The 27,856-nt window shown below is 42.0% G+C and overlaps 1 protein-coding gene across 1 annotated transcript in view; it reads right to left on the bottom strand.

The window, feature by feature from the left end:
• Positions 1–27,856, bottom strand: part of kmt2ca (lysine (K)-specific methyltransferase 2Ca) — a 403,624-nt gene that overhangs the window by 186,474 nt on the left and 189,294 nt on the right. The window contains exons 4-5 of the mRNA XM_087987768.1: positions 21,133–21,268; positions 9,869–10,072 (exon numbers count right to left, since the gene is read on the bottom strand). Of these exons, the coding sequence (XP_087843894.1) occupies positions 9,869–10,072; positions 21,133–21,268 (340 nt within the window). The remainder of the gene's footprint in view (positions 1–9,868; positions 10,073–21,132; positions 21,269–27,856) is intronic.

Below are 27,856 nucleotides of genomic sequence, written 5' to 3'. Positions count from 1 at the left end.
ACTCATCTTAGACATTATGCATCCAGAATCATTGTGGGTTCAGTACTGAGTGAGGAATGTCCAACATGATCTTTGCAGCATGTCAGATTTAGGATAAGTCCTTGCTGCATATATCCCCCTTAAACTTTCCACTTCTCACCTTGAAAGCATGATCTCTGGTAATTGAATCTTTCACCCTGGGAAAAAGCTGGTCTCTATCCACCCTGTCTATACCCTTCATGATTTTGTAAACCTCAATCAGGACCAAATTCACCTGCACCTCCACACACACCATCTATTGCATCCGCTGCACCCGATGTGGCCTCCTCTATATTGGGGAGACAGGCCGCCTACTTGCGGAACATTTCAGAGAACACCTCTGGGACACCCGGACCAACCAACCCAACCACCCCTTAGCCCAACACTAACTCCCCCTCCCACTCCACCAAGGACATACAGGTCCTTGGACTCCTCCATCGCCAAACCATGGCAACACGACGGTTGGAGGAAGAGCGTCTCATCTTCTGCCTAGGAACCCTCCAACCACAAGGGACTAACTCAGATTTCTCCAGTTTCCTCATTTCCCCTCCCCCCACCTTGACTCAGTCAAATCCCTCGAACTCAGCACCGCCTTCCTATCCTGTAATCATCTTCCTGACCTCTCCGCCCCCATCCCACTCCGGCCTATCACCCTCACCTTGACCTCCCTCCACCTATCGCATTTCCAAAGCCCCTCCCCCAAGTCCCTCCTCTCTACCCTTTATCTTAGCCTGCTGGACACACTTTCCTCATTCCTGAAGAAGGGCTTATGCCCGAAACGTCGATTCTCCTGTTCCTTGGATGCTGCCTGACCTGCTGCGCTTTTCCAGCAACACATTTTTAGCTCTGATCTCCAGCATCTGCAGCCCTCACTTTCTCCTCAATCAGGACCCCCTCAATCTCCTTTTTTCTAGTGAAAATAAACCTAACCTACTCAACCTCTCTTTATAGCTAGCACCTCCCAGACCAGGCAACATCCTCGTAAACCTTCTCTGCACCCTCTCCAAAGCATCCACATCTTTTTAGTAATGTGGTGACCAGAACTGTACACAGTTGTGGCTGAATGCGGCTGAACCAATGACTTGTACAGTTTTAACATGACTTGCCAGCTCTTATACTCAATACCCTGTCCGATGAAGGCAAGCATACTACATATCTTCTTGATCACTCTATCCACCTGTGCAGCAACCTTCAGGGTACAATGGACCTGCACTCCCAGATCCCTCTGCCCATTAACTTTTCCCAAGGCTCTTCTGTTCAGTGTATAATTTGCTCTAGAATTACTTTTGCCTAAATGCACCACCTCACATTTGTCTGGATTGAAATCCATCTACCACTTTTCCACCCAACTCTCCAGTCTATCTATATCCAGGAGTATTCTCTGACAGTCCATTGTGCTTTCTGCCACTCCACCAATCTTTGTCATCTGCAAACTTGCTGATCATACCAACAGTGCCCTCTTCTAGATCATTTATGTATATTACAAACAACAGTGGCCCCAACACTGACCCCTGTGGAACATCCTTGGTCACCTTTCTCCATTTCGAGGAACTCCCTTCAACTACTACTCTCCGTCCCCTGTTGCTCAACCAGTTCTTTATCCACCTAGCAAGAACACCCTGCACACCATGTGACTTCACTTTCTCCATTAGTTTACCATGGGGAACCTTATCAAATGCCTTACTAAAGTCCATGTATATGACATCAACAGCCCTTCCTCCATCTAACAACTTGGTCACTTCCTTGAAGAACTCTATTAAGTTGGTACGGCACGATGTCACCTGCACAAAATCATGTTTCCTATCACTGATGAGCTCATTTCTACCATGGTCATTCTTAATGACATTGAGTAATGTGGTGCTCAATAGTATCTTATCAGATGCATTTCCTCTCGCCAATGGCACAAAATATTAGCATCCATTCTGTTTGCTTGGAGATCCAGTTTCTGATGCAGTGCGACAACAGTGTGGGTTCAGTTCCTGCATCGGCTGAGGTTGCTATGAAGGACACTCCTCGATCTCTTCCCTCACCTGGGACGTGATGACCTTAAAGTTAAATCACCTGTCATCTCTCTATTAACCCTATGGTCCTGTAGTACCTTCTCTCAAGCTGCTGCTAATTTTCTTCTATTCATTATTCCATGGGGATGTGAGTGCTGCTGAGATTTGTTGCCCATCCTTAAATCGCTTTGAACTGATTTGGCTCTATGTTAATTCAAAGGGCAGTTCACAGTTACTGTTGCTCTGGAGTGACATATAGGCTAGACAAGGTAAGGATGACAAATTTCTTTCCCGGTAGGAGTAAATGAACGTGATGGTTTAATTTTTTATTACACATTTTATTGAATTTAAATTTCACCACCTGCCTCGGTGGGATTTGAACCATTAGAATGGGCCTCTGGATTACCAATCCGGTGACAGCACCATTACACTGCTGTCTGCCCGATTTTCATATCAAATATTTTCATTCAGGAAAGTTTTCAGAAAATTCTGGCTTGAATTGTTCAGCCTCCAAACAGTTCCTATTCATATACCCATCTGGATGCCACAAGGGAACAGGCTATTCTGGACATAATGCTATGTAATGAACCAGACTTTATAAAAAATCTTAAAGTAAGGGAACACTGAGGAAGCAGCGATCATTATATGGTAGAGTTCAGTCTGAAGTTTGAAAGAGAGAAGGCAAAATCAGATGTAATGGTGTTACAGTTAAATAAAGGTAATTATGAGGGCATGAGAGAGGAACTGACGAAAATAGACTGGAAGCAGAGCCGAGTGGGGAAGACAGTAGAGCAAAAATGGCAGGAGTTTGTGGATATAATTGAGGACACTGTACTGAGGTTCATCCCCAAGAAAAGAAAGATTATCTGGGGAGGGATTAGACAGACATGGCTGACAAAGGAAGTCAGGAAATGTATTAAAGAAAAAGAGAGACCTTATAAAGTGACCAAGAGCAGTGGGAAATCAGAAGATTGGGAAGGCTACAAAAACAAACAGAGGATAACAAAGAGAGAAATGAGGAAGGAGAGGATCAAATATGAAGGTAGGCTAGCCAGTGATATTAGAAATAATAGTAAAAGTTTATTTCAATACATAAGAAACAAACGACAGGCAAAAGTAAACATTGGGCCACTTCAAACTGATGCTGGAAGCCTAGTGATGGGAGATAAGGAAATAGCAGGAGAACTTAATAAGTACCTTGCGTCAGTCTTCACAGTGGAAGACATGAGTAATATCCCAACAATTAAAGGGAGTCAAGGGGCTGAGTTGAGTATGGTTGCCATTACAAAAGAGAAAGGTCTAGAAAAGCTAAAAGGTCTTAAAATTGATAAATCTCCTGTCCCCGATGGGATACATCCTAGAGTTCTGAGGGAGGTGGCTGAGGAAATAGTGGAGGCGTTGGTTGAGATCTTTCAAAAGTCACTGGAGTCAGGGAAAGTCCCGGGTGATTGGAAGATCGCTGTTGTAACCCCCTTGTTCAAGAAAGGATCAAGACAAAAGATGGAAAATTATAGGCCAATTAGCCTAACCTCAGTTGTTGGTAAAATTCTAGAATCCATCATTAAGGATGAGGTTTCTAAATTCTTGGAAGAGCAGAGTCGGATTAGAACAAGTCAACATGGATTTAGTAAGGGGAGGTCGTGCCTGCCAAACCTGTTAGAATTCTTTGAAGAGGTGACAAGTAGGTTAGACCAGGGAAACCCAGTGGATGTGGTCTATCTAGACTTCCAAAAGGCCTTTGATAAGGTGCCATACGGGAGGCTGCTGAGCAAGGTGAGGGCCCATGGTGTTCGAGGAGAGCTACTGGTATGGATTGAGGATTGGCTGTCTGACAGAAGGCAGAGAGTTGGATAAAAGGTTCTTTTTCAGAATGGCAGCCGGTGACAAGTGGTGTCCCGCAGGGTTCAGTTTTGGGGTCGCAGCTGTAAACGTTATATATTCATGATCGGGAAGAAGGGACTGGGAGCATTCTAGCGAAGTTTACCGATGATACAAAGTTAGGTGAACAGGCAGGTAGTACTGAGGAAGTGGGGAGGCTGCAGAAGGCTCTAGACAGTTTGGGAGAGTGGTCCAGGAAATGGCTGATGGAATTCAATATGAGCAAATGCGAGGTCTTGCACTTTGGAAAAAAGAATACAAGCATGGACTACTTTCTAAACGGTGAGAAAATTTGTAAAGCCAAAGTACAAAGGGATCTGGGAGTGCTAGTTGAGGATTCTCTAAAGGTAAACATGCAGGTGGAGTCCGTGATTAAGAAAGCGAATGCAATGTTGTCAATTATTTCAAGAGGGTTGGAATATAAAAGCACCGTTGTGCTACTGAGACTTTATAAAGCTCTAGTTAGGCCCCATTTGGAGTAGTGTGTCCAGTTTTGGTCCCCACACCTCAGGAAGGAGATACTGGCACTGGAGCGTGTCCAGAGGAGATTCACACGGATGATCCCTGGAAGGGTAGGTCTAACATATGAGGAACGGCTGAGGATCCTGGGATTGTATTCATTGGAGTTTAGAAGATTAAGGGGAGATCTAATAGAAACTTACAAGATAATACATGGCTTGGAAAGGGTGGGCGCTAGGAAATTGTTTCCGTTAGGCGAGGAGACTAGGACCTGTGGACACAGCCTTAGAATTAGAGGGGGTAAATTCAGAACAGAAATACGGAGACATTTCTTCTGCCAGAGAGTGGTGGGCCTGTGGAATCCATTGCCACAGAGTGCAGTGGAGCCCGGGACGCTAAATGTCTTCAAGGCAGAGATTGATAAATTCTTGATGTCACAAGGAATTAAGGGCTACGGGGAGAATGCTGGTAAGTGGAGTTGAAATGCCCATCAGCCATGATTGAATGGCGGAGTGGACTCGATAGGCCGAATGGCCTTACTTCCACTCCCATGTCTTATGGTCTTAAATGCTGTAATTGTATCAGCCTCCACCACTTCTATGGTTGGAGGCATTTAATTAAACAATTGGGTGATAATTGACTGCCATAGCTTTTGAGTACGCTGGGTATATTTCTGCTAATGATGATTGAATGATAAAATATACCTTTTTAGTTGCTGCTAATTTTTGTGGAGTTTTTTCTTAGAAAAGCCAGTCTTTCATTCTGGTCTCCTTCCTATTGGAAAGATGTGAAACTTGAAAGGGTTCAGAAAAGACTGACAAGGATGTTGCCAGGGTTGGAGGATTTGAGCCACAGGGAAAGGCTGAACAGACTGAGGCTATTTGCCATGGAGCGTTGGAGGCTGAGGGGTGACCTTATAGAGGTTTATAAAATCATGAGGGGCATGAATAGGGTAAATAGGCAAAGTCTTTTCCCTGGAGAGGGGGAGTCGAGAACTAGAGGGCATTAGTTTAGGGTGAGAGAGGAAAGATATAAAAGAGACCCAAGGGGCAGCTTTTTCACAGAGGTTGGTGCATGTGGGGAATGGGCTGCCAGAGGAAGTGATGGGGGCTAGTACAATTGTAACATTTAAGAGGCATTTGGATGGGTCTATGAATAGGAAGGGTTTGGAGGGATATGGGCCGGGTGCAGGCAGGTGGGAGGAGTTTGGGTGGGATATCTGGTCGGCATGGACGACTTGGACCGATGGGTCTGTTTCCATGCTGTACATCTCTATGACTCTAAAATCATGAAGGGTATATACTGGGTGAATAGAGACAAGCTTTTTCCCAGGGTGAAGGATTCAATAACGAGAGGTTACGCTTTCAAGATGAGAGGTGGAAAGTTTAAGGGGGATACATGTGGCAAGTACTTCACACACGTCTAGGCATCTGGAACGTGTTGCCAGCAGAGGTGGTAGAGGCAGGCACGGTAGATTCATTTAAGATGCTTCTGGACAGCTGCACGAGTAGGTGGGGTGCAGAGGGATACAGATGCTTAGGAATTGACCGACAGGTTTAAACAGTACATTTGGATCGGCTCAGGCTTGGAGGGCCCAAGAGCCTGTTCCTGAGCTGTAAATTTTCTTTGTTCTATTTGTCCGTTTTGGTTTTAATTCATTTCTTACTGCCCACACAAACAGTTATTTTTTTAAAAATTATCGAACGTATAGAATTGAAAAATCTAACCTAATTTTTTTTTTAAAAAACATCAGCTCAAGGACCAAGCTTCAAATGGCAGACATCATCATAGTCAAGTCTGGCTTTATTCTGATGTGCTCACCAGACAAAAATACTTTCAATTAGGATTTCTGAATCACACTCTAAATCATGACCTACAGTTAATTTTCCACATTTCCAACCAATAAGGTCTTCTACCTCTATTACTGCTTAAGCAGATTTCAGTCAGGGATTAAAACTGGTTTAATGTGGTTCATCTACTCAGAAGATGGAACATCCCATTTCCATAGAGAACTAACCATAGAGTCATAGAGATGTACAGCACGGAAACAGACCCTTCGGTTCAACGCGTCCCTGCCAATCAGTTATCCTAATCTAATTTAGTCCAATTTGCCAGCACTTGCACTTTTGCCTCCAAACAGTTCCTATTCATATATCCATCTGGGTGCCTTTTAAATGCTGTAATTATACCAGCCTCCACCACTTCTCTGGCAACTCATTCCATCCATGCACCACCGTTTGAAAGTAAGTTACCTCTCAGGGGAAAAATTTAAAAGGGACCTTTCACATTAATCCTATGCCCTCTAGTTCTGGACTCCCCCAACCCAGGGAAAAGACCTTGTCTATTTACCCCATCCATGCCCCTCATGATTATGTAAACCTCTATAAGGTCACCCCTCAGACTCTGGCACTCCAGGGAAAACAGCCCCAGTCTGTTCAGCCTCTCCCTATAGCTCAAATCCTCCAACCCTGGCAACATCCTTGTAAATCTTTTCTGAACCCTTTCAAGTTTCACAACATCTTTCCGATAGGAGGGAGACCAAAACGGCACGCAATATTCCAATTGTGGCCGAATCAATGTCCTGTACATCCACAATATGACCTCTCAACTCCTATACTCAATGCTTTGACCAACAAAGGAAATCATACCAAACACCTTCCTCACTATCCTATCTATCTGCGTCTCCACTTTCAAGGAGCTATGAACCTGCACTCCAAGGTCTCTTTGTCAGCAACAGTCCCTAGGACCTTACCATTAAGTGTATAAGTCCTGCCCTGATTTGCCTTTCCAAAAATGCAGCACTTCACATTTATCTAAATTAAACTCCATCTGCCACTCCTCAGCCCATTGGCCCATCTGATCAAGATCCCATATATTCTGAGGTAACTTTCTTCGCTGTCCACTACACCTCCAATTTTGGTGTCATCTCCAAACTTACTAACTACACCTCCTATGTTCACATCCAAATCATTCATATAAATGAGAAAAAGCAGTGGACCCACCACCAAGCCCACCACACCACTGGTCACAGGCCTCCAGTCTGAAAAAAACAACCCTCCACCACCACCACCACCACCGTCTCCTACTTTTGAGCAAGCTTCTGTATCCAAATGGCTTGTTCTCCCTATATTCCACATGATCTAGCCTTGCTAACCAGTCTACAAGAGGAATCTTGTTGAATAACTTATTGAAGCCCATATAGATCATATGCATCACCCTGTCCTCATCAATCGTCTTCAAAATAATCAAGTTATGAGCCATTTCCAAATACATGTAAATCCCGTCCTTCAGGATTTCCTGCAACAATTTGCCCATCATAGATGTCAGGCTCATCGGTCCATAGTTCCCTGGCTTTTCCTTACCACCTTTCTTAAATAGTGGCACCACGTTAGCCAATCTTCAGTCTTTTGTCATCTCACCTGTGATGATCGATGATACAAATATCTCAGCCAAGGGCCTAGCAATCACTTCCCTCGCTTCCCACAGAGTTCTAGGATACACCTGCTCAGGTCCTGGGGATTTAACCACCTTCATGAGTTTTAAGACATGCAGCACCACCTCCTCTGTGATGTGGACATTTTTCAAGATTTCGCCACCTCTTTCCCCATATTCTATATCTTCCATGTCCTTCACCAATTCTCTTCTCTTAGGCAGTCCCCTGGGACTAAGGATTACTTCCTTCTTCTTTTAACCCCTTTATCCTTGAAAGTGGAGTCGCAGGTAGATAGGATAGTGAAGAAGGCGTTTGGTATGTTTTCTTTTATTCAGAGTATGGAGTACAGGAGTTGGGAGGTCATGTTGCAGCTGTACAGGACATTGGTTAGGCCACTGTTGGAATATTGTGTGCAATTCTGATCTCCTTCCTATTGGAAAAATATTGCAAAACTTGAAAGAGTTCAGAAAAGAGTTACAAGGATGTTACCAGAGTTCGAGGATTTGAGCTATAGGGAGAGGCTGAACAGGCTGGGGCTGTTTGCCCTGGAGCGTTGGAGGCTGAGGGGGTGACCTTATAGAGGTTTACAAAATTATGAGGGGCATGGATAGGATAAATAGACAAAGTCTTTTCCCTGAGGTCAGGGAGTCCAGAACCAGAGGGCATAGGTTTAGGGTGAGAGGGGAAAGATATAAAAGAGACCTAAGGGGCAACTTTTTCACACACAGAGTGGTATGTGTATGGAATGAGCTGCCAGAGGAAGTGGTGGAGGCTGGTACAATTGCAACATTTAAACGGCATTTAGACGGGTATATGAATAGGAAGGGTTTGGAGGGATATGGGCCGGGTGCTGGTAGGTGGGACTAGATCGGGTTGGGATATCTGGTCGGCATGGACTGGTTGGACCGAAGAGTCTGTTTCTGTGCTGTACATCTCTATGACTATGACTATAAAAGATACCTGTTCATTATTCCATCTCTCTATTCCTTTGGTATAATCCACTGGATGTGAACTAGCATTTATAATGGCAACATTTATGAACAAATGAAACACAGCAAATTTACTGATGCACCTGTCCTTCTGATTCACTGAGCATTATGTATAAATCACTGTTTCCATTTTTCCCCTCCTACCTATTTGCATGAATGCAAATAACATTACTGCCAAAATAATTTATGGGTTATTAGATTACTTACAGTGTGGAAACAGGCCCTTCGGCCCAACATGTCCACACCGACCCGCCACCCACCCATACCCCTACCCCTACATTTACCCCTTTAACCTAACACTACGGGCAATTTAGCATGGCCAATTCACCTAACCTGCATATCTTTGGACTGTGGGAGGAAACCGGAGCACCCGGAGGAAACCCACGCAGACACGGGGAGAACGGGTTATGTTGAAGTTTCATCTAGAGTTTAAAATGGTGTACAGTAGAACCTTGATTATCCGAATGAGAAGGGCAGGGAGCATTTTGTTTGGATAACTGATCGTTCAGATAATTGATCTGATTGTAAACAAGTGGTAGTTTATGAGTGCCGGTTATCGAGCACTTCTCGGTTATCCAGCAATGCACGCTATAATGCCGTTTAACTGATAACTGAATGCTGAGTTGCGTAATGCCATTTTTACAGGACCTTATTTGAGATCTTAATCGGATAATTGATGTTCAGATAATCAAGGTTGTACTCTACATTCTTTCAGAACTGAGACCACTGAAAGCTCTTTTACAAGAAAAACCACAAAGCTATTTATGCAGTTTAGTCAAAAACTAGTTGAGCGTTCTGAAACTAAGGCATCAATTCAGCATAGGTCAAACTAGCAGCACCCGAGGTATTCCCAGCACCTTCCACGTACCCACTGCCACAATCCCATTACTTTCCCCCAGTGAATCCCATGCCACCAAGTCAAAAATGAATTTCTGCAATCTGAAACACTCCATGGTAAAACAAATGCCTTCCTATCCAGAATCCAAGAATTCCAGTTACCAAGGAAAAGCATAAAAGTTTGAAAATCTCAAAACAGATCAAAAATACGACAGAAAAAAATAGCTTTTCTAATGAATAGGATAATTACTCACTTTTGCTGCCACCTTTGTGAAGTGGAACATTGTTTGTGGCTCTTGTCATTAACATCCTCCAAACTATCAGTACCATCTTGCTTTGCTTGAGATGGGCTCTTCCTTTGTAATATAAAATCTGGAGTCGGGTTGAATCTTTTCAACTCTCCCTGCCCCAGTGAGCTGCGTTCACCACAAAAGCACAAGGCACAGAGCTGTTCATTGCTGCAGAGGGAGCAAAACATTATTATAGCTATACTACATAAAACAAATAATCCCCACCCAATCCCACATTTTAACAAAAATACAAACTCACAAAAATATCCTATTTAGTAAGAAAATAGGATATTTTATAAAAGAGGATAAGCATCTGCAGTTCAATGTGTAAAAAATCTAAAATAGCTCAATTTCTAGTTATATGAAAGTAATGCCCATGCAAGCAATTTCACTGATTGAATATCATTAGGGAAGCTGATAATAGACAAACGATTTATATTCTGTTCTGGTCAAATCAATAAAATAAATACCCAATGATGTTCTTTACTTGTATACCTTTACATATTAGAAGATCTCAGGAACACAACTACAATTGGTTTGAGCAACCCTAGATTTGTGCAAAGTCAAAGCTCCTGGCTCTGTTTATTGTACAGCCATCTGCCCAATACATTTGTAGGCATTAGATGGAAACAGACCCAATTGCACAACCACAGTGAACTAGGCTGCCAAAACTGATGGTTAAGACCATCAGCTGAGTCATTTCCCTGCCTCATGGGCTAAGAGATAAGTTATTGTTAGGTGAATGACAATCTAAGAGGACAGAAAGGGAAGAAACATTAATTAAACTTGACAGAAATTTAAGTTCTTTAACCACTAAGCAAAATGTGGGCTTCATATAATGACATGGATAGTAAGAACACAAGCACTCCAAAGAATAGGCGAGTTGAGAGTGCGGTGCTGAAAAAGCACAGCAGGTCAGGCAGCATCCGAGGAGCAGGAGAATTGATGTTTCGGGAATAAGTCCTTCACCTAAGCTCTCCATATCAATCTGTAAATTTATTTCTTACTTCCCAAACTATTTTGATGTCATCTGCAAATTTGGCTTTATCCTCCCCTATCTATGACTGTAAATAGTTAGAGCCACAAGGACATAACTCTGGGCCACTGCATTAGTTACATCTTGTGCACCAAATAAAAACGCATCAAACATGATGTACCCTTCTTAAAACCATGTTGACTCTGATGGATTGAGATTTGACTTTCCAAACGTCTTGTTATTTCCTTAACAATGGATTATAACAATTTCTGAATGACAGATGTTAAACTAAATCTGAATGATAAGTCAACAATGAGCAAATCAAATAGCTTCCTTACATACACTATTGGTCTGCAGTTAATAGTTGTCAAAAATTGATCGGGCCACACTTCAACATCAAAGAGTTGTTTAATTGTTCACTCTAAGAACTGTCATATTAAAGAAAGGAAATAACCATGCAACATTAAAAGAATTATTTAAGAGCTGCCTATTTTCAGCATTGTCCTTCATAAACTTGATATTTTAACAATTTTATCGGAAAACTTGCAGGAAGGGAAATACTTTGACTCAAAATAATGTACTACCAGTGATATAGATAAAACAAACGAGTTTGAAACAGGTCTTCCCAAAAGAGAGGAAATGGTCTCATCTGAAACTATTAAAAAGCAGTCTTTTGGATATCTATTCCATGTCCTCCCTGTGGACATCACCCGATGGGGTAAGACAGCAAAACAGATATCCAACATTTATAAACTAACAATTTAGTAAAATTATTCTAGCTAATTTAAATTTAACAGAGATGAGTCTTTTGCTGCTCAGGCAAATCTCTAGACAGGCTACTTCTTAATAAACAAAAATAAAAATGCAAATTCATGTATGCAGGGGACATTTTGCTTTAACAAGGTAGAGTTGTTTAGATAATTTTTTTTAAATTACTTATCCAGAGGAGCTGTTAACAAATACTGCAGCATACACAGTCTGTTGCCTGTTTGAAATGCTTTGAGGCATTGTAAAAAAAGCCTATTATAGAAAAAGGTATTTTGCAAATACCACAAAGGACTAATTAACGTACTGTATTTTATCAGTAATAGTGCTACATTGTGTGTTACGATAGGAGACTAGTATATAATTATGGAAACAATCCACATGAATTTGTGGAGTCAACTAATATATCCACTTGCCAATTTTTTTTTACCCTTTGATTTTTCTTGTACATAAAACCTGTTCTCAAAAGTAGGAGTGGCATATTCCTAGTTATTGAACTGATTGGGACTTGTCACTGAACCACTGCTGTCGTTATCAATAACTGTTAATAATATAACATACAATCTGTTTCAAAAAATTGTTTCAAAGTGTGCAATGTTGGAATTTTAACTTCAAACCTCTGGTTCACTCATCAATAATCCTCTATTACACCAACCCATTGCAACAAGAGGGGAAAGAAAATTTGATATTATCCTCTCCAATTTGCTTGTTGTGATGTATCATTCATCATGACATCTTTGGAGGAGACAAAGTTCTAGCTTAACTCTCAACCGTGTTGTGTGGTGCTACCACTGTGCTAAATAGAACATACTTTGAGCAGATCTTGCAACTCAAGCCTGGGCATGATGCAGTGCTATGGGCTATCAGCAACATCTAAAATTGCCTCTGCAAATACATGACTAACTATGTCCTCCAACTTTACCACCACCACAAAGTCAGTGGAATCAATCCTGGCTAAATAAAGAGCACAGGAGGGCATTAAACATACCTAAAAATGAGGTGTGAACCTGGTGAAGCCACAGCACAGGACGTGTATAAATACAGCATTATTAGCAAGACACTGTGCTCCCACAAACATCGGTTTAGATCTAAGCTCTGCAGCGTGCCATGGGGCCAGTCGTAAATGGAGAAGGACAATTAAAGAGCTCACTGGAGGAATCAGTTCCAAAAATATCCTAATCCTCAATGATTGGAGAGTACAGCACATCGGTGAAAACAACAAGGCAGCCACATGTGCAACAATCTTCAGCTCGAAGCGTGAAGTGGATGATCATTCTGGCATCCTCTAGAGGTCTCTACATCTCAGATGCAAGTCTTCAACCCATTTAATTCACACCATGTGATATCATGAAATGGCTGAAGGCACTGGATACTAGAAAGGCTTAGGGCACTGACAACATTCAGGCAACAGAGGGCATGATCTAGAACTTGCCATATCGCTAACCAAGGTGTTCCAATATTTCAGGACAGATTCCACTCAACTAAATACTGCCTTATCAATTTACTTACATTCATCAGCCAAGTGACAGAAAAAGATCACCAACAATGATATCAAGCAGCAGTTGCTAAGGAACAACTGATTCAGTGCAGCCAGTTTTGGTTTGACTAGGGCAGCTCCTGTCCTCATTATAGCTGTGGTCCAAAGCAGCTGAACTGCAGAGATGAGGTGAGAATGTCTGCCTACAACATCAAGGCCACACCTGACTGTGACATCAAGGAGTCCCAGCAAAACTACTGACAATGGAATTAAGGGGAAATTTCTCTGCTGATTGGAGTCAGCAGATTTGTGGGCGGCACGGTGGCACAGTGGTTAGCACTGCTGCCTCGCAGCGCCAGAGATCCGGGTTCAATTCCCGCCTCAGGCGACTGACTGTGTGGAGTTTGCACGTTCTCCCCGTGTCTGCGTGGGTTTCCTCCGGGTGCTCCGGTTTCCTCCCACAGTCCAAAGATGTGCAGGTCAGGTGAATTGGCCATGCTAAATTGCCCATAGTGTTGGGTAAGGGGTAAATGTAGGGGTATGGGTGGGTTACGCTTCGGCGGGTCGGTGTGGACTTGTTGGGCCGAAGGGCCTGTTTCCACACTGTAAAGTAATCTAATCTAATCTTGGAGTCATATGTAGCATAATGGAAGATGCTGTTGTTGTTGAAAAGCATTTGTTTCTGCTCTAGTGCATCATTGCAGGAGTTTCTCAAGTAGTGTCCGAGGCTTAATCATCCTCAATTGCTTCATCAATGACCTTCCCTTCATCTTAAAGTTAGAAGTTAGTAATAACATTACACCAGTTGCAACTCCTTAATACTAAAGCTGAGAATGCCCAAATGCAGCAAGCCTCAAAGCCAGGCTTGGGTTGACAAGTGACACTAGTGACACAGAACATAGTATGGTACAGTACAGTACAGCACAGCAAAGCACAGGAGCAGATCTTTGGTCCACCATCTCTACACTGATAATGATGCCATTCTAAACTAATCCCATCTATTTGCACATGGTCATATCCTTCTATTCCCTGAATATTCACGTGCCTTGTCCAAGTGTCCCATAAAAGTTGATATCATATCTACTTCTATTACCTCCCCTGGTAACAGATTCCAGGTACCTACCACTCTCTATGTAAAAGAAAACTTGCCCCTCTCATCCTCTTTAAATTCCCCCCCTGACCTTAAACACCTAGTATTTGACATTACCACCCTGGGAAAAATACTCCCAACTATCCACCCTGTTATGTCTCTCAATTTTATATACTTCTATCAGGTCATCCCTCAGCTTCCGATACCCAGCAAAAACAATTCAAATTTGTCCAATCTCTCCTTATAGCTAATGGTCTCCATTCCAAGACATCATGGCAAATTTCTTTTCCATCCTGTCCAAAGCCTCCACATCCTTCCCAGAGTGTGGCAATCAGAATTGCACACAATACTCCATCAGTGTACAGCTGCAACATAACTTGCCAACTCTTATGTTCAATGCTTTGACTAATGAAGGCAAACATGCCATGTGTCATATGTCTTCTTTACCATCTTATCCATTTGCGTTGCCACTTTCAGGGAGGTATGGACTTGCAACCCAAGATCTCTATTTATCAATGCTCCTAAGGGTCCTGCCATTTACTGGATACTTTTCTCTTGCATTTAACCTCCCAAAATGCATTCCCTCACATTTGTCTGGATAAAAATCCATCTGACATTATTCCATCCAACCTTCCAAGTTATCTATTTCCTGTTGTATCTCTTGACAATCTTCCTCACCGTCAATATCTGCACCAATTTTCATGACACCTACAAACTTAATCAGACCACCGGTGTTTCATTCAAATCATTTATACATATTACAAAGACAAGGTCTGAACATTGATCCTTGTAGAATACAAACCTCCAGTCAGAAAAATAGAATCATAGAATCCCTACAGTGTGGATGCAGGCCCTTTGGCCCAGCAAATCCACACCTACCTTCCGAAGAGTATCCCACCCAGATCCATTCCCCTATTACTCTACATTTACCCCTGACTAATGCAACTAACTTACACATCCCTGAACACAATGGGCAATTTACCTAACCTGCACATCTTTGGATTGTGGGAGAAAACCGACACAGACTCAGGGAGAATTTTCAAACTCCACACAGTCACCCAAAGCTGGAATCGAACCTGGGTCCCTGGCGCCGTGAGGCAGCAGTGCTAACCACTGAGCCATCATGACACCCCAACAGCCCTCCAGGACTACCTTCTGTCTTCTATGACCGAGCCAATTTCGTATCCAACTTGCCAATTCACTGTGCATCCTATCCGAATTAATCGCCTCGACAAGGCTACCACAGGACCTTATCAAATGCTCTAGTGAAGTACATTTATACTACATCCACTGCCCTACCCTCATCCATCATTTTCATTACTCCCTCAAAAGCTCAGTCAAGTTTGTGATGCAAGATCTCCCCTGCACAAAGTCATGCTGATTATCCTTAATAAAATCCATTCTTTCCAAATGCGAGTAAATCCTGTCCCTGAGAATCTTCTCCAAAGACTCACTGGCCTGTAATTTTCTGGATAATCCCTGGATCATTCCTTTTTAAACAAAGGAAAAACTTTGGCTATTCTCCAGTCACCCTGGACCTTGTCTATGGCTAAAGAGAATAGCAAAATCTCTGTCAAGATCCTAGCAATCTCCTCCCTTGCCTCCCTCAGTATTTTGGGATAAGTCCCCAAAGCCTGGTGGGATTTATCTACCTTAAATGTTTTCAAGAGACCCAATGCACCTCTTTAATATCAACATGCCCTCGAATATTAACACAACCTTTAGTCTTACCATCATCATCTATGTCCTTTTCTTTGGTGAATACTAATGCAAAGTACTCATTATGGACCTCAACCCACTTGCTCTGGCTCTACATATAAACTCTCTTCTTTGTCCTTGAGCGTACTTAGATTATTTACAGTGTGGAAACAGGCCCTTCGGCCCAACAAGCCCACACCGACCTGCCAAAGCGCAACCCACCCATACCCCTACACCGAACACTACGGGCAATTTAGCATGGCCAATTCACCTAACCTGCACATGTTTGGACTGTGGGAGGAAACCGGAGGAAACCCACGCAGACACGGGGAGAACGTGCAAACTCCACACAGTTGCCTGAAACGGGAATTGAACCCGGGTCTCTGGCGCTGTGAGGCAGTAGTGCTAACCACTGTGCCACCCACAAAATCATGCTGATTATCTTTCTCTATCCGTTCCTTAGCTTTGCTTTTCCTCCTAATGCAAGACTAAAATGGTTTGGTATTCTCCTTAATCCTACTTGCAAAAGATATTTCGTGGCCTCTTTTAGCCCTCCTAATTCCTTGATTAATTTCTTTCCTGCTTCCTTCGTATTGTTCAAGGGACTTGTCTGATTTCAGTTTCCTAAATTTTACACATGCTTCCCTTTCCTTTTTAACAAAACTTTCAATTGTCCTTATCTTTCATCCACAGGTGGTTCTGAACAAGCAAGATACTGACTGTCCCCAACAAGCCTCCTCAGTATCCCTACTGTGCTATAGTATAATCCCATCAAGGGATCACCCCTTCATATTTCTGAGTTCCACCCATTATAACTTCAGTCGTCAAACCTCTAAGAACATACTCTAAGTTCATAAAACTCCCAAAATTACAACCCTAAAGGTCTTGCTTTTCAACTTTTCACTTAACTTTTAATCCCCTTTGCAAAGGGGATAGATATAGATACAATATGGACCATGACCTCTGCCTGCTCACCTTCCTTCCTGTCCCCAGAGACACACTTGAACCTGATACTAGGGAGGCAACATGCCATCCTAGAGTCACATTTGCTGCCACACAAACACATATTTGCACTTCTAACTACAGAGTCCCTTATCACTACTATTCTCCTACACTTCGACCCTCAAATACAAGTAACATTCGCACCACACAAGTGCCAGGCAATGACCATGTGTTCAACAAAAGAGAATATTATCACCATCCCTTGATATTCAATGCTATTTCCATCACTGAATCTCCCACTACCAACATCCTGGAGGTTACCTTTGACTAGAAACTGATTTGAACTCGCCATATAGACTCGCTGTCATTGGCAGTCCCTTGTAGATGAAGGTGAATCTCTTCCACTCTCAGGGTGAGTCCTTAGGTGGCTGTACAGTCCAATGCAGCTTCCACAGGCTCTGGTAGTAGGAGCAGGTGGTGGTCACAGAAAGGGGTGGGTGGGGCATTGGGGTGGTAGCATGCTCCTTATACTGTTTTTCCTGGCTACAACCATGGCAACAAGAGCAGGTTAGAGACTTTGAATCTTATTGAGAGTAGTTCCACCTCCTGACTCCCCAGAGCCCATCCACTTGGATGAGTGAAATTCAAACAACAAACAGCTTGACAACTGGGTGGCAGAAATCCATCAAGGCTCTTAGAGAGCCCCTTCCAGACTCAAGATCACTACCATGTAGTTGGCCAAGGACAGCAGATATATGGGAACACCATCACCTGCAGGTACCCTTCCAAGCTAATCACTACTTTGACTTGTAAATATATCGCTGACCCTTCAATGTCAAGCATTGTACCTTTACCAAATAGATTGCAGCTGTTCAAGATGACAGCTCACAACCATCATCTTGTGCATTCGATTATGGGCAATAAGTACTTACCCAGCCCACGAATCCCACATCCTCAAATTAATTTTCAAACCTGAAGCAACAATGGATCTATTAATTTAAAAAAACTAACAGTAAGAAGCTAATGGACTAATAGTTAGTGATGTAATTTACTTTTAAAATATCTTGCTTATTTACAAGAATGTTGTTTGAGACTACAATTTGGCATAGCTGTACCTCACCAACTTGCATTTATACAGCACGGTGGCCCAGTGGTTAGCACTGCTGCCTCACAGTGCCAGAGACCCGGGTTCAATTCCCACCTCAGGCGACTGACTATGTGGAGTTTGCACATTCTCCCCGTGTCTGTGTGGGTTTCCTCCAGGTGCTCCAGTTACCTCCCACAATCCAAAAATGTGCAGGTTAGGTAAATTGGCCATGCTAAATTGCCCGTAGTGTTAGGTGAAGGGGTAAATGTAGGGGAATGGGTCTGGGCAGGTCGGTGTGGACTCGTTGGGCTGAAGGACCTGTTCAGGGCCTAATCAGCACCTTTAAAACAAGAGCTGGAAATGTGTTGCTGGAAAAGCGCAGCAGGTCAGGCAGCATCCAGGGAACAGGAGAATCGACGGTTCGGGCATAAGCCCTTCTTCAGGAATGGGGAAAGTTTGTCCAGCAGGCTAAGATAAAAGGTAGGGAGGAGGGACTTGGGGGAGGGGCGTCAGAAATGTGATAGGTGGAAAGAGGTCAAGGTGAGGGTGATAGGTCAGACTGGGGTGGGGGCGGAGAGGTCGGGAAGAAGATCTCAGGTTAGGAAGGCGGTGCTGAATTTGATGGATTTGACTGAGACAGGCTGGGGGGAGGGGAAATGAGGAAACTGGTGAAATCCGAGTTCATCCCTTGTGGTTGGAGGGTTCCTAGCCGGAAGATGAGGTGTTCTTCCTCCAACCGTCGTTTTGTTGTGGTCTGACGATGGAGGAGTCCAAAGACCTGCATATTCTTGGTGGAGTGGGAGGGGGAATTGAAATGTTGAGCTACAGGGTGGTTGGGTTGGTTGGTTGGTCCGGGTGTCTCAGAGGTGTTCTCTGAAACGCTACTTGCGGAGCGTTTCAGAGAACACCTCTGGGACACCCGGACCAACCAACCAACCCAACCACCCTGTAGCTCAACATTTCAATTCCCCCTCCCACTCCACCAAGGATATGCAGGTCTTTGGACTCCTCCATCGTCAGACCACAACAAAACGACGGTTGGAGGAAGAACACCTCATCTTCCGGCTAGGAACCCTCCAACCACAAGGGATGAACTCGGATTTCACCAGTTTCCTCATTTCCCCTCCCCCCAGCCTGTCTCAGTCAAATCCATCAAATTCAGCACCGCCTTCCTAACCTGAGATCTTCTTCCCGACCTCTCCGCCCCCACCCCAGTCTGACCTATCACCCTCACCTTGACCTCTTTCCACCTATCACATTTCTGACGCCCCTCCCCCAAGTCCCTCCTCCCTACCTTTTATCTTAGCCTGCTGGACAAACTTTCCCCATTCCTGAAGGGCTTATGCCCGAACCGTCGATTCTCCTGTTCCCTGGATGCTGCCTGACCTGCTGCGCTTTTCCAGCAACACATTTCCAGCTCTGATCTCCAGCATCTGCAGACCTCACTTTCTCCACCTTTAAAACAAGTACATGTCTGTGATGCATTTTGGAATAATGACAGACAAAAGAAGAGAGATTCAGACAGGCAACTGAACATTTTGTCAAAACTAGTAAACTTCAAGGGATATCTTAAAAGGAGATGCAAAAATATGGAAATGTTAAGGGAGAAAATTCCAGTGCTTAGAATTTAGGTAGATGAATATTAGTACATGTAGAAGATCCTTTATCTGAATATCCAAGAACTGAAAAGCTCCGAAATCAGACGGGTTTTTTTGCGAAGCTTTTTTATCATTAACAAGGTTGTTTGGCGAGCAAACAGTTAACCCAAGTCGACACCCACTCTATGTGTCACTCAGATGCACACCCACTCAATGTGTGTCACTCAGATGCAACACGGGGGCGCATGGCCAAGCATGTTCTTAGTTAGAAGCCTGCTTGCCGGTAAGATTTTTAAAAATTTCACCATTAAGCTGTCACTATTCTGAAAACCGAAAAATTCCGAATTCCGAAAAACAGCTGGTCCCAAGCATTTTGGATAAAGGATCTTCTACCTGTAGTGGGAGGTGGTTGCATGAGGCCAGAACTCAATGGACAGAAGAGGGTACTAGGAGGATTACAGGCCTGTGGATATTTAGAAACAGGAATGAGACGCACCATGGGAGATCCAACCACAAAAATGAGAAGGCTAAAACTGTATTCAAATTCATCAATGCCTCAATGCAGGTGAGACTAAATCAGAGAGTAAATGAAGATATTACAATCTAGTGTTACAGAATTAACATCCTGAACTAACAGTCAGCTGGTTAAGTGTTCTTAAATTGAGGTTTATGTGGCAATCAATTCAGTAGTGTTCAAATAACTAAAATTGGTTTATACGTTAAATCTGGCAAAATTAATTGGCAATAGTATATCACAGAAAATAGTAATTTAGATATTAACCAAGCTATTCGGTTTGTATTTTAATGTGGGTACAGCATAGCTGTTAATTTCTTGGTGTTCTAATGTGCACGATCATCCAGCTGTGACAGCTCATCCAACTCAAATTTTCTGAGCACCAAATAACATTTAAGCATTCTGCAAACCAAAAGGAAAGCTTCCCATCCAATCCATCCCACCCGAAAGAGGTTTGGTCATCCTGTTGCATAATTGTTTCGCCCCTATACCGGTTGTTGTGGGACACTTAATTAAATAGTTTGAAAAATAATTTTTTGAAACACTTGCACATGTATAGAGCAGTCTGAATAAATAAGTTCAGTTTCAGTTTCAAACTTATCAAGACTCCACTGGGCATCATGCAATGGTTATGCAGATTACAGCTGCACGTAAGCCAAAGCAAGTTGGCTATGATATATTATGGGGTTGAGGAGGGAAGCAGTATATGATAGGAAGAAAACAGTAACCACTGTCCCTTTCACAACCCACCTTAAACAAATGCAGCAGTATCATAAATGAATGGAACATGCCACTGGAATTGTGACAAAATGAAGTGAAACAAACAAGCTATACATTCAAGTGAAGGACTTGACAAAGAATTTTGAGAAAAACCTCTGACTAATCTTACAAACATATACACTTTGAAAAGCTATAAAGGATTAACTGAAAAAGCCATCAACATTAATTGACCAATATTTCTCATTCTAATCAAGCAAATTTCAATGTCTCAGAGTGAGTAATTCTAGTTGGTCTGATCAGGTCTGGTGGAGCATTCCAAATTTGAATTATGAGAATATGACTCAGCATTGCTTGTTCTGACCTGGTTTTTGTATCTAGGTTGACTGAGGTTATGGAGCTGGCAGAGTCTTCAGATATTGAACGCTGCAGGAGAGATGATTGTTCATTGGTCTCCATTTCTGTAAGGATATCCTCCTCCAGTGAGTCATCTTTAATATCTGTTAAGGAAAGTAAACCAAACAGTTCCAATGGTATCAAATGACGATCCAAACTATCCAGTATATTTCCACCGATACATTACAATCCATAATTTGTTTTACCCGAAAGACAATATTAGATAATAGATTAAAAGGACTAGGCTTTGTTTAAAATGTAGCACAACACAGATTAATGACGCCACGTACTAATGCAAAAATGTTTTCCATTCTATCCATGAGCCTCATGATTTTATATACATTAATCAGAACTCTCACAACGAACCCCCCAATTGAATAGAGTTATAAGCATTACAAAGAGTATGTACGGAAAACTCTGGAATTGGGAGTTGAAGATTTCTTTTTAGTGGGAAGCAGCATAAGAAGCATTTCAACCATATTTAACCAACAAGTTTTTCATAACAATCGCAGTACTTGTGGAAGACAATGTTTCAATAAGATTAAAATCAACTACAATTTTTAGTTCTCTGTTAAAGACAGATCAAGGCTCAAGTCACAAACTTAAGTATCATTCTAATGTAGCTTTCTTGTTCACCAGTGTTTAAATTTTGCATCTTTCATGCAGTCTCTTAATAAAAAACATACTGGTATGTGTCAACATAGGGAGAAAATTTAGATGAGATCGCTCCTAACATATTGCTATTACTACAATTATTTGGGATCAGATTTCAACAATCATACTAAAGATCAAGGAGACTTTCTTTTTGTAAATCAATCATATTCACCTACTTTCATTCTCTTATCATCTGAAACATACCCAATTATTCTTTTTATACAGTAGGAGTCTGAACTTTTGCAGTAGTTTATTCTGTATACCTTTTACGATTACAAAAATGTTTTAACTTACTTTCTTCCATACTTGTAAAACAAAAATGACTTAATATTTGCACCTTTTGTTACAATAAAGATACCGGAATAAATTGCCCTTTGCATAACATTTCCCATTAGAAATTGGCATTACATGCTAGCCTTAACCACAATTCACACATCTCAACAATTAATTTTTTTTAATTTGAATCCACAGCTGCATGTAACTGCATGAGATCAATCTTGTGACTCAAAAATCACATTTGGAATGGAACTATTAAATGAGCTCCCTTTCCTCGATGCCCTAATTGAGAAGTTGACCAGACAGCCCTCTCGGTCAGGCAGCATCCAAGGAGCAGGAGAATCGACGTTTCGGGCATGAGCTCTTCTTCAGGGATGATTCCTGAAGGTCTCATGCCCGAAACGGTGATTCTCCTGCTCCTTGGATGCTGCCTGACCTGCTGCGCTTTTCCAGCAACACATTTTCAGCTCTGATCTCCAGCATCTGCAGTCCTCACTTTCTCCCAGACAGCCCTCTACTCCTGTCCATCATCAACCTACACCGTCAGTATGCATACTGGGATCCATACAATTTCATTCACTGTAGATATTTTTCAAACAACCCATTCAGACATGTTATGACACACCCCTGCTGTAGGTGGGACTTGAAACAGAACCTTTTAGCTCAAAGATAGGGTCATTACCACTGCACCACAAGAGTCCCTTTCATTCATGAGAAGAATTGGTCTTATTGGCAACTTCATACGTAGGACCTGAGCTACTTATACACCATGCAGGTTTGATGCTGAAATAGGGCACATCATCTCCTGCAGGATAAAGGCTAACCTGATCAGATAATTTCTAACTATATATTGTGCAAACTCATGGAAGGTTACATAGTTGTCTTGATTCTGACCAATGCTCAGATTAATCTGGAAGAGTAAGGAATCTTAAAAGTTCAAGCAAAGATAAAGCTAGCTGTTTCATGCTGCTATGCAGTAGAAACACAAGGAATGTTTACCATTAACAGAATGTTATCAAACTAAAAAGACATTCTGCCTATCATACAAATGAGCTATGTGGTATAAGCATTTCAGGGCCTCCGTGATGCCAGATATGAAAACTGTACATCCCAGAGAATGGTGATTCTCAACAAGCAGTATGTCCTTTTGGTGTTTCTCAACAAGCAAGATACTGACTGTCCCCAATAAGCCTGTGCTTGCAAAATTCACAACTATGTCTATCATTAGAAGTGATTCAGCAACTGGACAACATTGCCTAGATGATGCTAAATGAATGAGGGACGACAACAACAACAACGAGTCAGTCAGGAAAACTAGAAACATTAATATAGAGGGTCCTGTTCTTTACAGTCAGAAGGAAGATGTACATGTCCTGCACTTGTTTCAATTCAACAAAACAGGTAACTGCCATTTGCTAGTTCAGCTCTCGGGGAAATACCCTCACAAATTAGTCAATCTGCCTGTTGAAAATTTAAACAAAGCCTGATGGAAACTGGCAATGAGTATTAATATAAGCATTCTTGGGGGCTACACCTCTACCAACTGCCAACCAATTGTGTCAGGCAACTGACTGTGTGGAGCTTGCACATTCTCCCAGTGTCTGCATGGGTTTCCTTCAGGTGCTCTGGTTTCCTCCCACAGTCCAAAAAATGTGCAAGTTAGGTGAATTGGCCATGCTAAATTGCCCGTAGTGTTAGGTGATGGGGTAAATGTAGGGGAATGGGTCTGGGTGAGTTGTGCTTCGGCGGGTCAGTGTGGACTTGTTGGGCCGAAGGGTCTGTTTCCACATTGTAAGTAATCTAATCTAATCAATCAGTAATCTAATCAATCAATCAGTACTTTCTTCTCATGTATGGTTGTTTTCCCTTTGAATTTATGTTATGATATGTTCTAATGAGTGCACACAAAAAATTTTGACAAAACATATCTATTTTCAGCAAAACTCAAATTCTGTACTACCAAATAACAATAATTTACCTAAAAAGATGCAAATCGCCTTTGAAGACAAACCTGGGTTTCAAAGGCAGCATCTATAACTGCATTGTTAACAAAACTGCACCATCATGGTTCACTGAATTCCTGGACAGAAACAAGGCAGATTTTCTCATGTGAGCCCATGCAGAACTACAAGCTTAGAAATCCAGACCAGCCAAGCAAAGCAATGTAAAATGTCACTAGTGAAGGTAATGAAGGAAATTTGAAGCAATCAGACAAAAAAAATTCTCATTTATGTACATTTGGTAATACAGTTCCTTATTGGTCATTTCAATTGTTAGTTAGTTTCAATTTCAATAATTTAGATCAACAACTATTACTAATGGTGAATATGATTTAGAAAATATGGCATTTCAGTAACAGACAACTAAAGTATGAAATTTAGCCCAATCTTCACACTTTCAAAATTCAACTTGGGTTGATAATTCAACCATAATGTGATCACTGCTACTCAAGGATGCCTTTATATCAAGGTCTGAATTAATCCTGTCACTCAACACAGTACCAAACACAGAATCTACTGCTTGAAAAAACTCTCAAAAGCATTCTATAAACTCATTCAGGTTACCATGACCAATCTAACTTTTTTATAGATTAAAGTGATGACTGCCATCCCTATATCACAAGCAGCCAATATTTCATCATGTATACATCATCATACATTGTGGTTACTGTTAGGGGCCTGTAGATTATTCCCACTAGCAGGTAGACTAGCATCTTCAATTGTACCTCATCTCCAAACAGAATGATCCCACTTTCCCCAGCACTGGTGCCAATTATCCACAATCGAACACTGACCTCCCACATCAGGCTTTCAGACTTGCATTTATTTTTCTAATTTTATTTACCCTGTGCCATTTTCACATGCCTCAAGCAGTCATCCAGAGATTACTCTTAAGGTTCTGCTTCCTAATGTAGCACCTAGTTTCTCATGTTCCCCAAGCACAACCTCTTTTCTAGTACCACTGACATAGGTAGCTCTATGTCATAACACCTCTATGTTATTGATACTAATATCAATCACACTTTAATAGTAAGTATTTAGCAAAATAACAGCACAATTCAGGACATAAACTACCGCTATGGACAGACACAAAACTGATGTAGGCTCAAATGTGAAGTGATGCACTTTGGAAGAAACAAGATAGGAGGCAGCATGATGTAAGTAGTACTATTTTAAAGGAGATACATGTAGAGACTTGAGGGTGCATATTCATCAAAACCTGAAGAGTGGCAGGAGAAGCTGATGATACACTAAGGTATATCAGGTACTTGACTATGCTAACTGAATACAAAAACAAAAGGAAGCAAATGGTTACACCTTGACAGTCAACAATGAGGAATTGTCTAAAGTGTTATGTGGCACCGCAATTGAGGATGACTATCAAGGCCTTAAAAAGGGTACAGAGGATTAACATTGAGAGTGTGATACCAGGGATGAGGGATTTCAATTGTTTGGAGAGGCTGGAAATACTGGGATTATCCTGCCCAGCAGTTGTGTTGAGACTGGATAATGATGTCAAAATAACGAGCAGTTTTGATAGAGCAATTAAGGAGAAACTGGTTCCTTTTTATAAATATTTAAAAGGTACTCATGGGATAAGGAGGAATATCTTATCCATGTGAGTTAGGATCTAGAACATACTCCATGAAAGCATAATCAAAATCCAATGTTTTAAAAGATCATGGATTTGAAGGTATTTTGGGAGAAAGGTGTGGGGCTAAATTGAACAGTTTTTCCAAGAGCCTGCCACGGGGAGGTAAGGTGGAATAGCATTTACCTTTCCTGCACACCAGAAGAGGACAACAGCACCCTATTTAACAGGCAGTTACTGGATTCACAAGACCTATGTGGGAAGTTCAAAATGATAGTTTTTTAAAAATCAGGTATGCTAGTAAAATTATTCATTCTGGGATAGAAAGCAGTGCGTCTTTCGACTCTAGCTTCAACAAGATTTTCTGACAAGATAAATTCATAATCCAAACAGTGCAGGGACTGTAATATAAAATTTAATTCAGAAGTTAGGTCCCTGTACTATTTGAGTTATGAGTCAAGAGTGTGTTGCTGGAAAAGCACAGGTTAGGCAGCATCGGAGGAGCAGAAGAATCGGCATTTCTGGCGTAAGTCCGAACTGTCGATTCTCCTGCTCCTCGGATGCTGCTTGACCTGCTGTCTTTTCCAGCAACACACTCTGGACTCTGATATCCAGCACCTGCAGTCCTCACTTTCTCCTATTTGGATTATGAGCCTATCTTGTCAGAAAATCTAAATGAATCTGAACCCTTCAAGAGAATCACAAGATAACTCCTGAATATATTCAAATCAGGGATCAGCAAGCCTGATACTATAAGGGAGATAATGCATCTTGCTCAAAATAATAAAGGCACATTTCAAGGATACTCAACATGAGCCAAGTCAGAATTGCATTTCAAAGTCTGCAGCTACCTCTAATTGTGAATTTACTCATCCACCACAAAAGGTCACTCACTCTGCACAGCTTCCTGTTATAAACCACAGAAGACATAAATCAAGGGTATACTGGGGAAAAAAAAATCAGAAACGATGGGTCATTAACATTTCAGAAAAAAACCAAGCAACCAGAGCTGCTCAAGAATAACTGATGTTTTGGCTAGAGAGCACTTGATGTTCTATTTCGCTTATTAGTAAGCATTGTGAAAGCCATATTGTTCCAATGTTCAGTGCTTAACATAGGCTAGAAGTGTACTGTGGCAATGAAGCTGTAAATCTTCAGGTATGGAATACCAAACTTGCATTGGGAGGATGGTAGTTTAAATACTAATGAAAAGTTACATCAAAGAGGTCAAAAGACAAACTTAATTTAAAATTCTTATGAAAACATAAACATGGTGATGAAATCTGTTTTAGAAACATAGAAACAGGTTTTCTTCGGTTTATGCTGTGCTTTTGTGGCCAAGTGCTACAATTCTCAACATGCTCAGGTTTCTTTCACAGGTGCATAGAGTAACCGAGGGTCAGGCCACTCATGCAGGAAAGGAGGCTTGGCATCTTTTTAACTGAACCCTGACCTCAAGATCTTGAGAGATGGCCAGAAAAGCTTGCTTACATATCATGGTATGTGTCACAAAGCTATGACCAACTAGTGACATGTGGTGTGAGAAGGGGTTCCTGTGACCAGGTCCATATAGAGCTAAACAGACAGAAGGTCACTAGTTCCATGCAGCCAAGAAATTGGGGCTCAGAAAAGCCCTGGACAAGTTGTTGCTGGAACTTGGGGCTTAGGCCCTGGAGCGATGGTTCCACGGTGCATCTAAAGAGTTAAGGCTCAGAAAGGGCCAGAAACAATAATTGGTTCAGAGAAGCTGAAGTGAAGCTAATTGTTGCATGAAGCTGGTAATTGAAGCAAAGAGAAACAAACAAACAAACAAAGTCATTGGAGCAATCTGAGCTGGAGTTTGGTTGCCTGACAACTCACTACAAACAGAAGTAGCAAGGGTGTTTCCAGGCCATTTGAGGTTGTAAAAAGGGACAGACTATATCTTTAAAAGGAGGAGCGCATGGATTTTCCTTGTGAGGAAGACAAAAGTTTAAAGAATATTTGTGACTCAGTGATCACTGACATCTGGGTGCATCGCTGGGCGAAAATCAGGTGATTGGCCTTGTGCTGCAATTTAATATGCTGCTGGTGGCATGTTCAACTACAGCTGCCTGATCATTTATGTTTACCTCATGTTAATTCAAATGATATAGAATACTGAGTTCATTGAAGCCAAGCACATGTTCGAG

This window comes from Chiloscyllium plagiosum, unplaced genomic scaffold, assembly GCF_037043375.1.
Source record: "Chiloscyllium plagiosum isolate Xiang-an unplaced genomic scaffold, Cpla_swu_hap1 HiC_scaffold_5, whole genome shotgun sequence".
Classification (NCBI taxonomy): domain Eukaryota; kingdom Metazoa; phylum Chordata; class Chondrichthyes; order Orectolobiformes; family Hemiscylliidae; genus Chiloscyllium; species Chiloscyllium plagiosum.
Note: the sequence above shows the minus strand (reverse complement) of the source record. Positions and strands in the feature narration are given on the sequence as shown.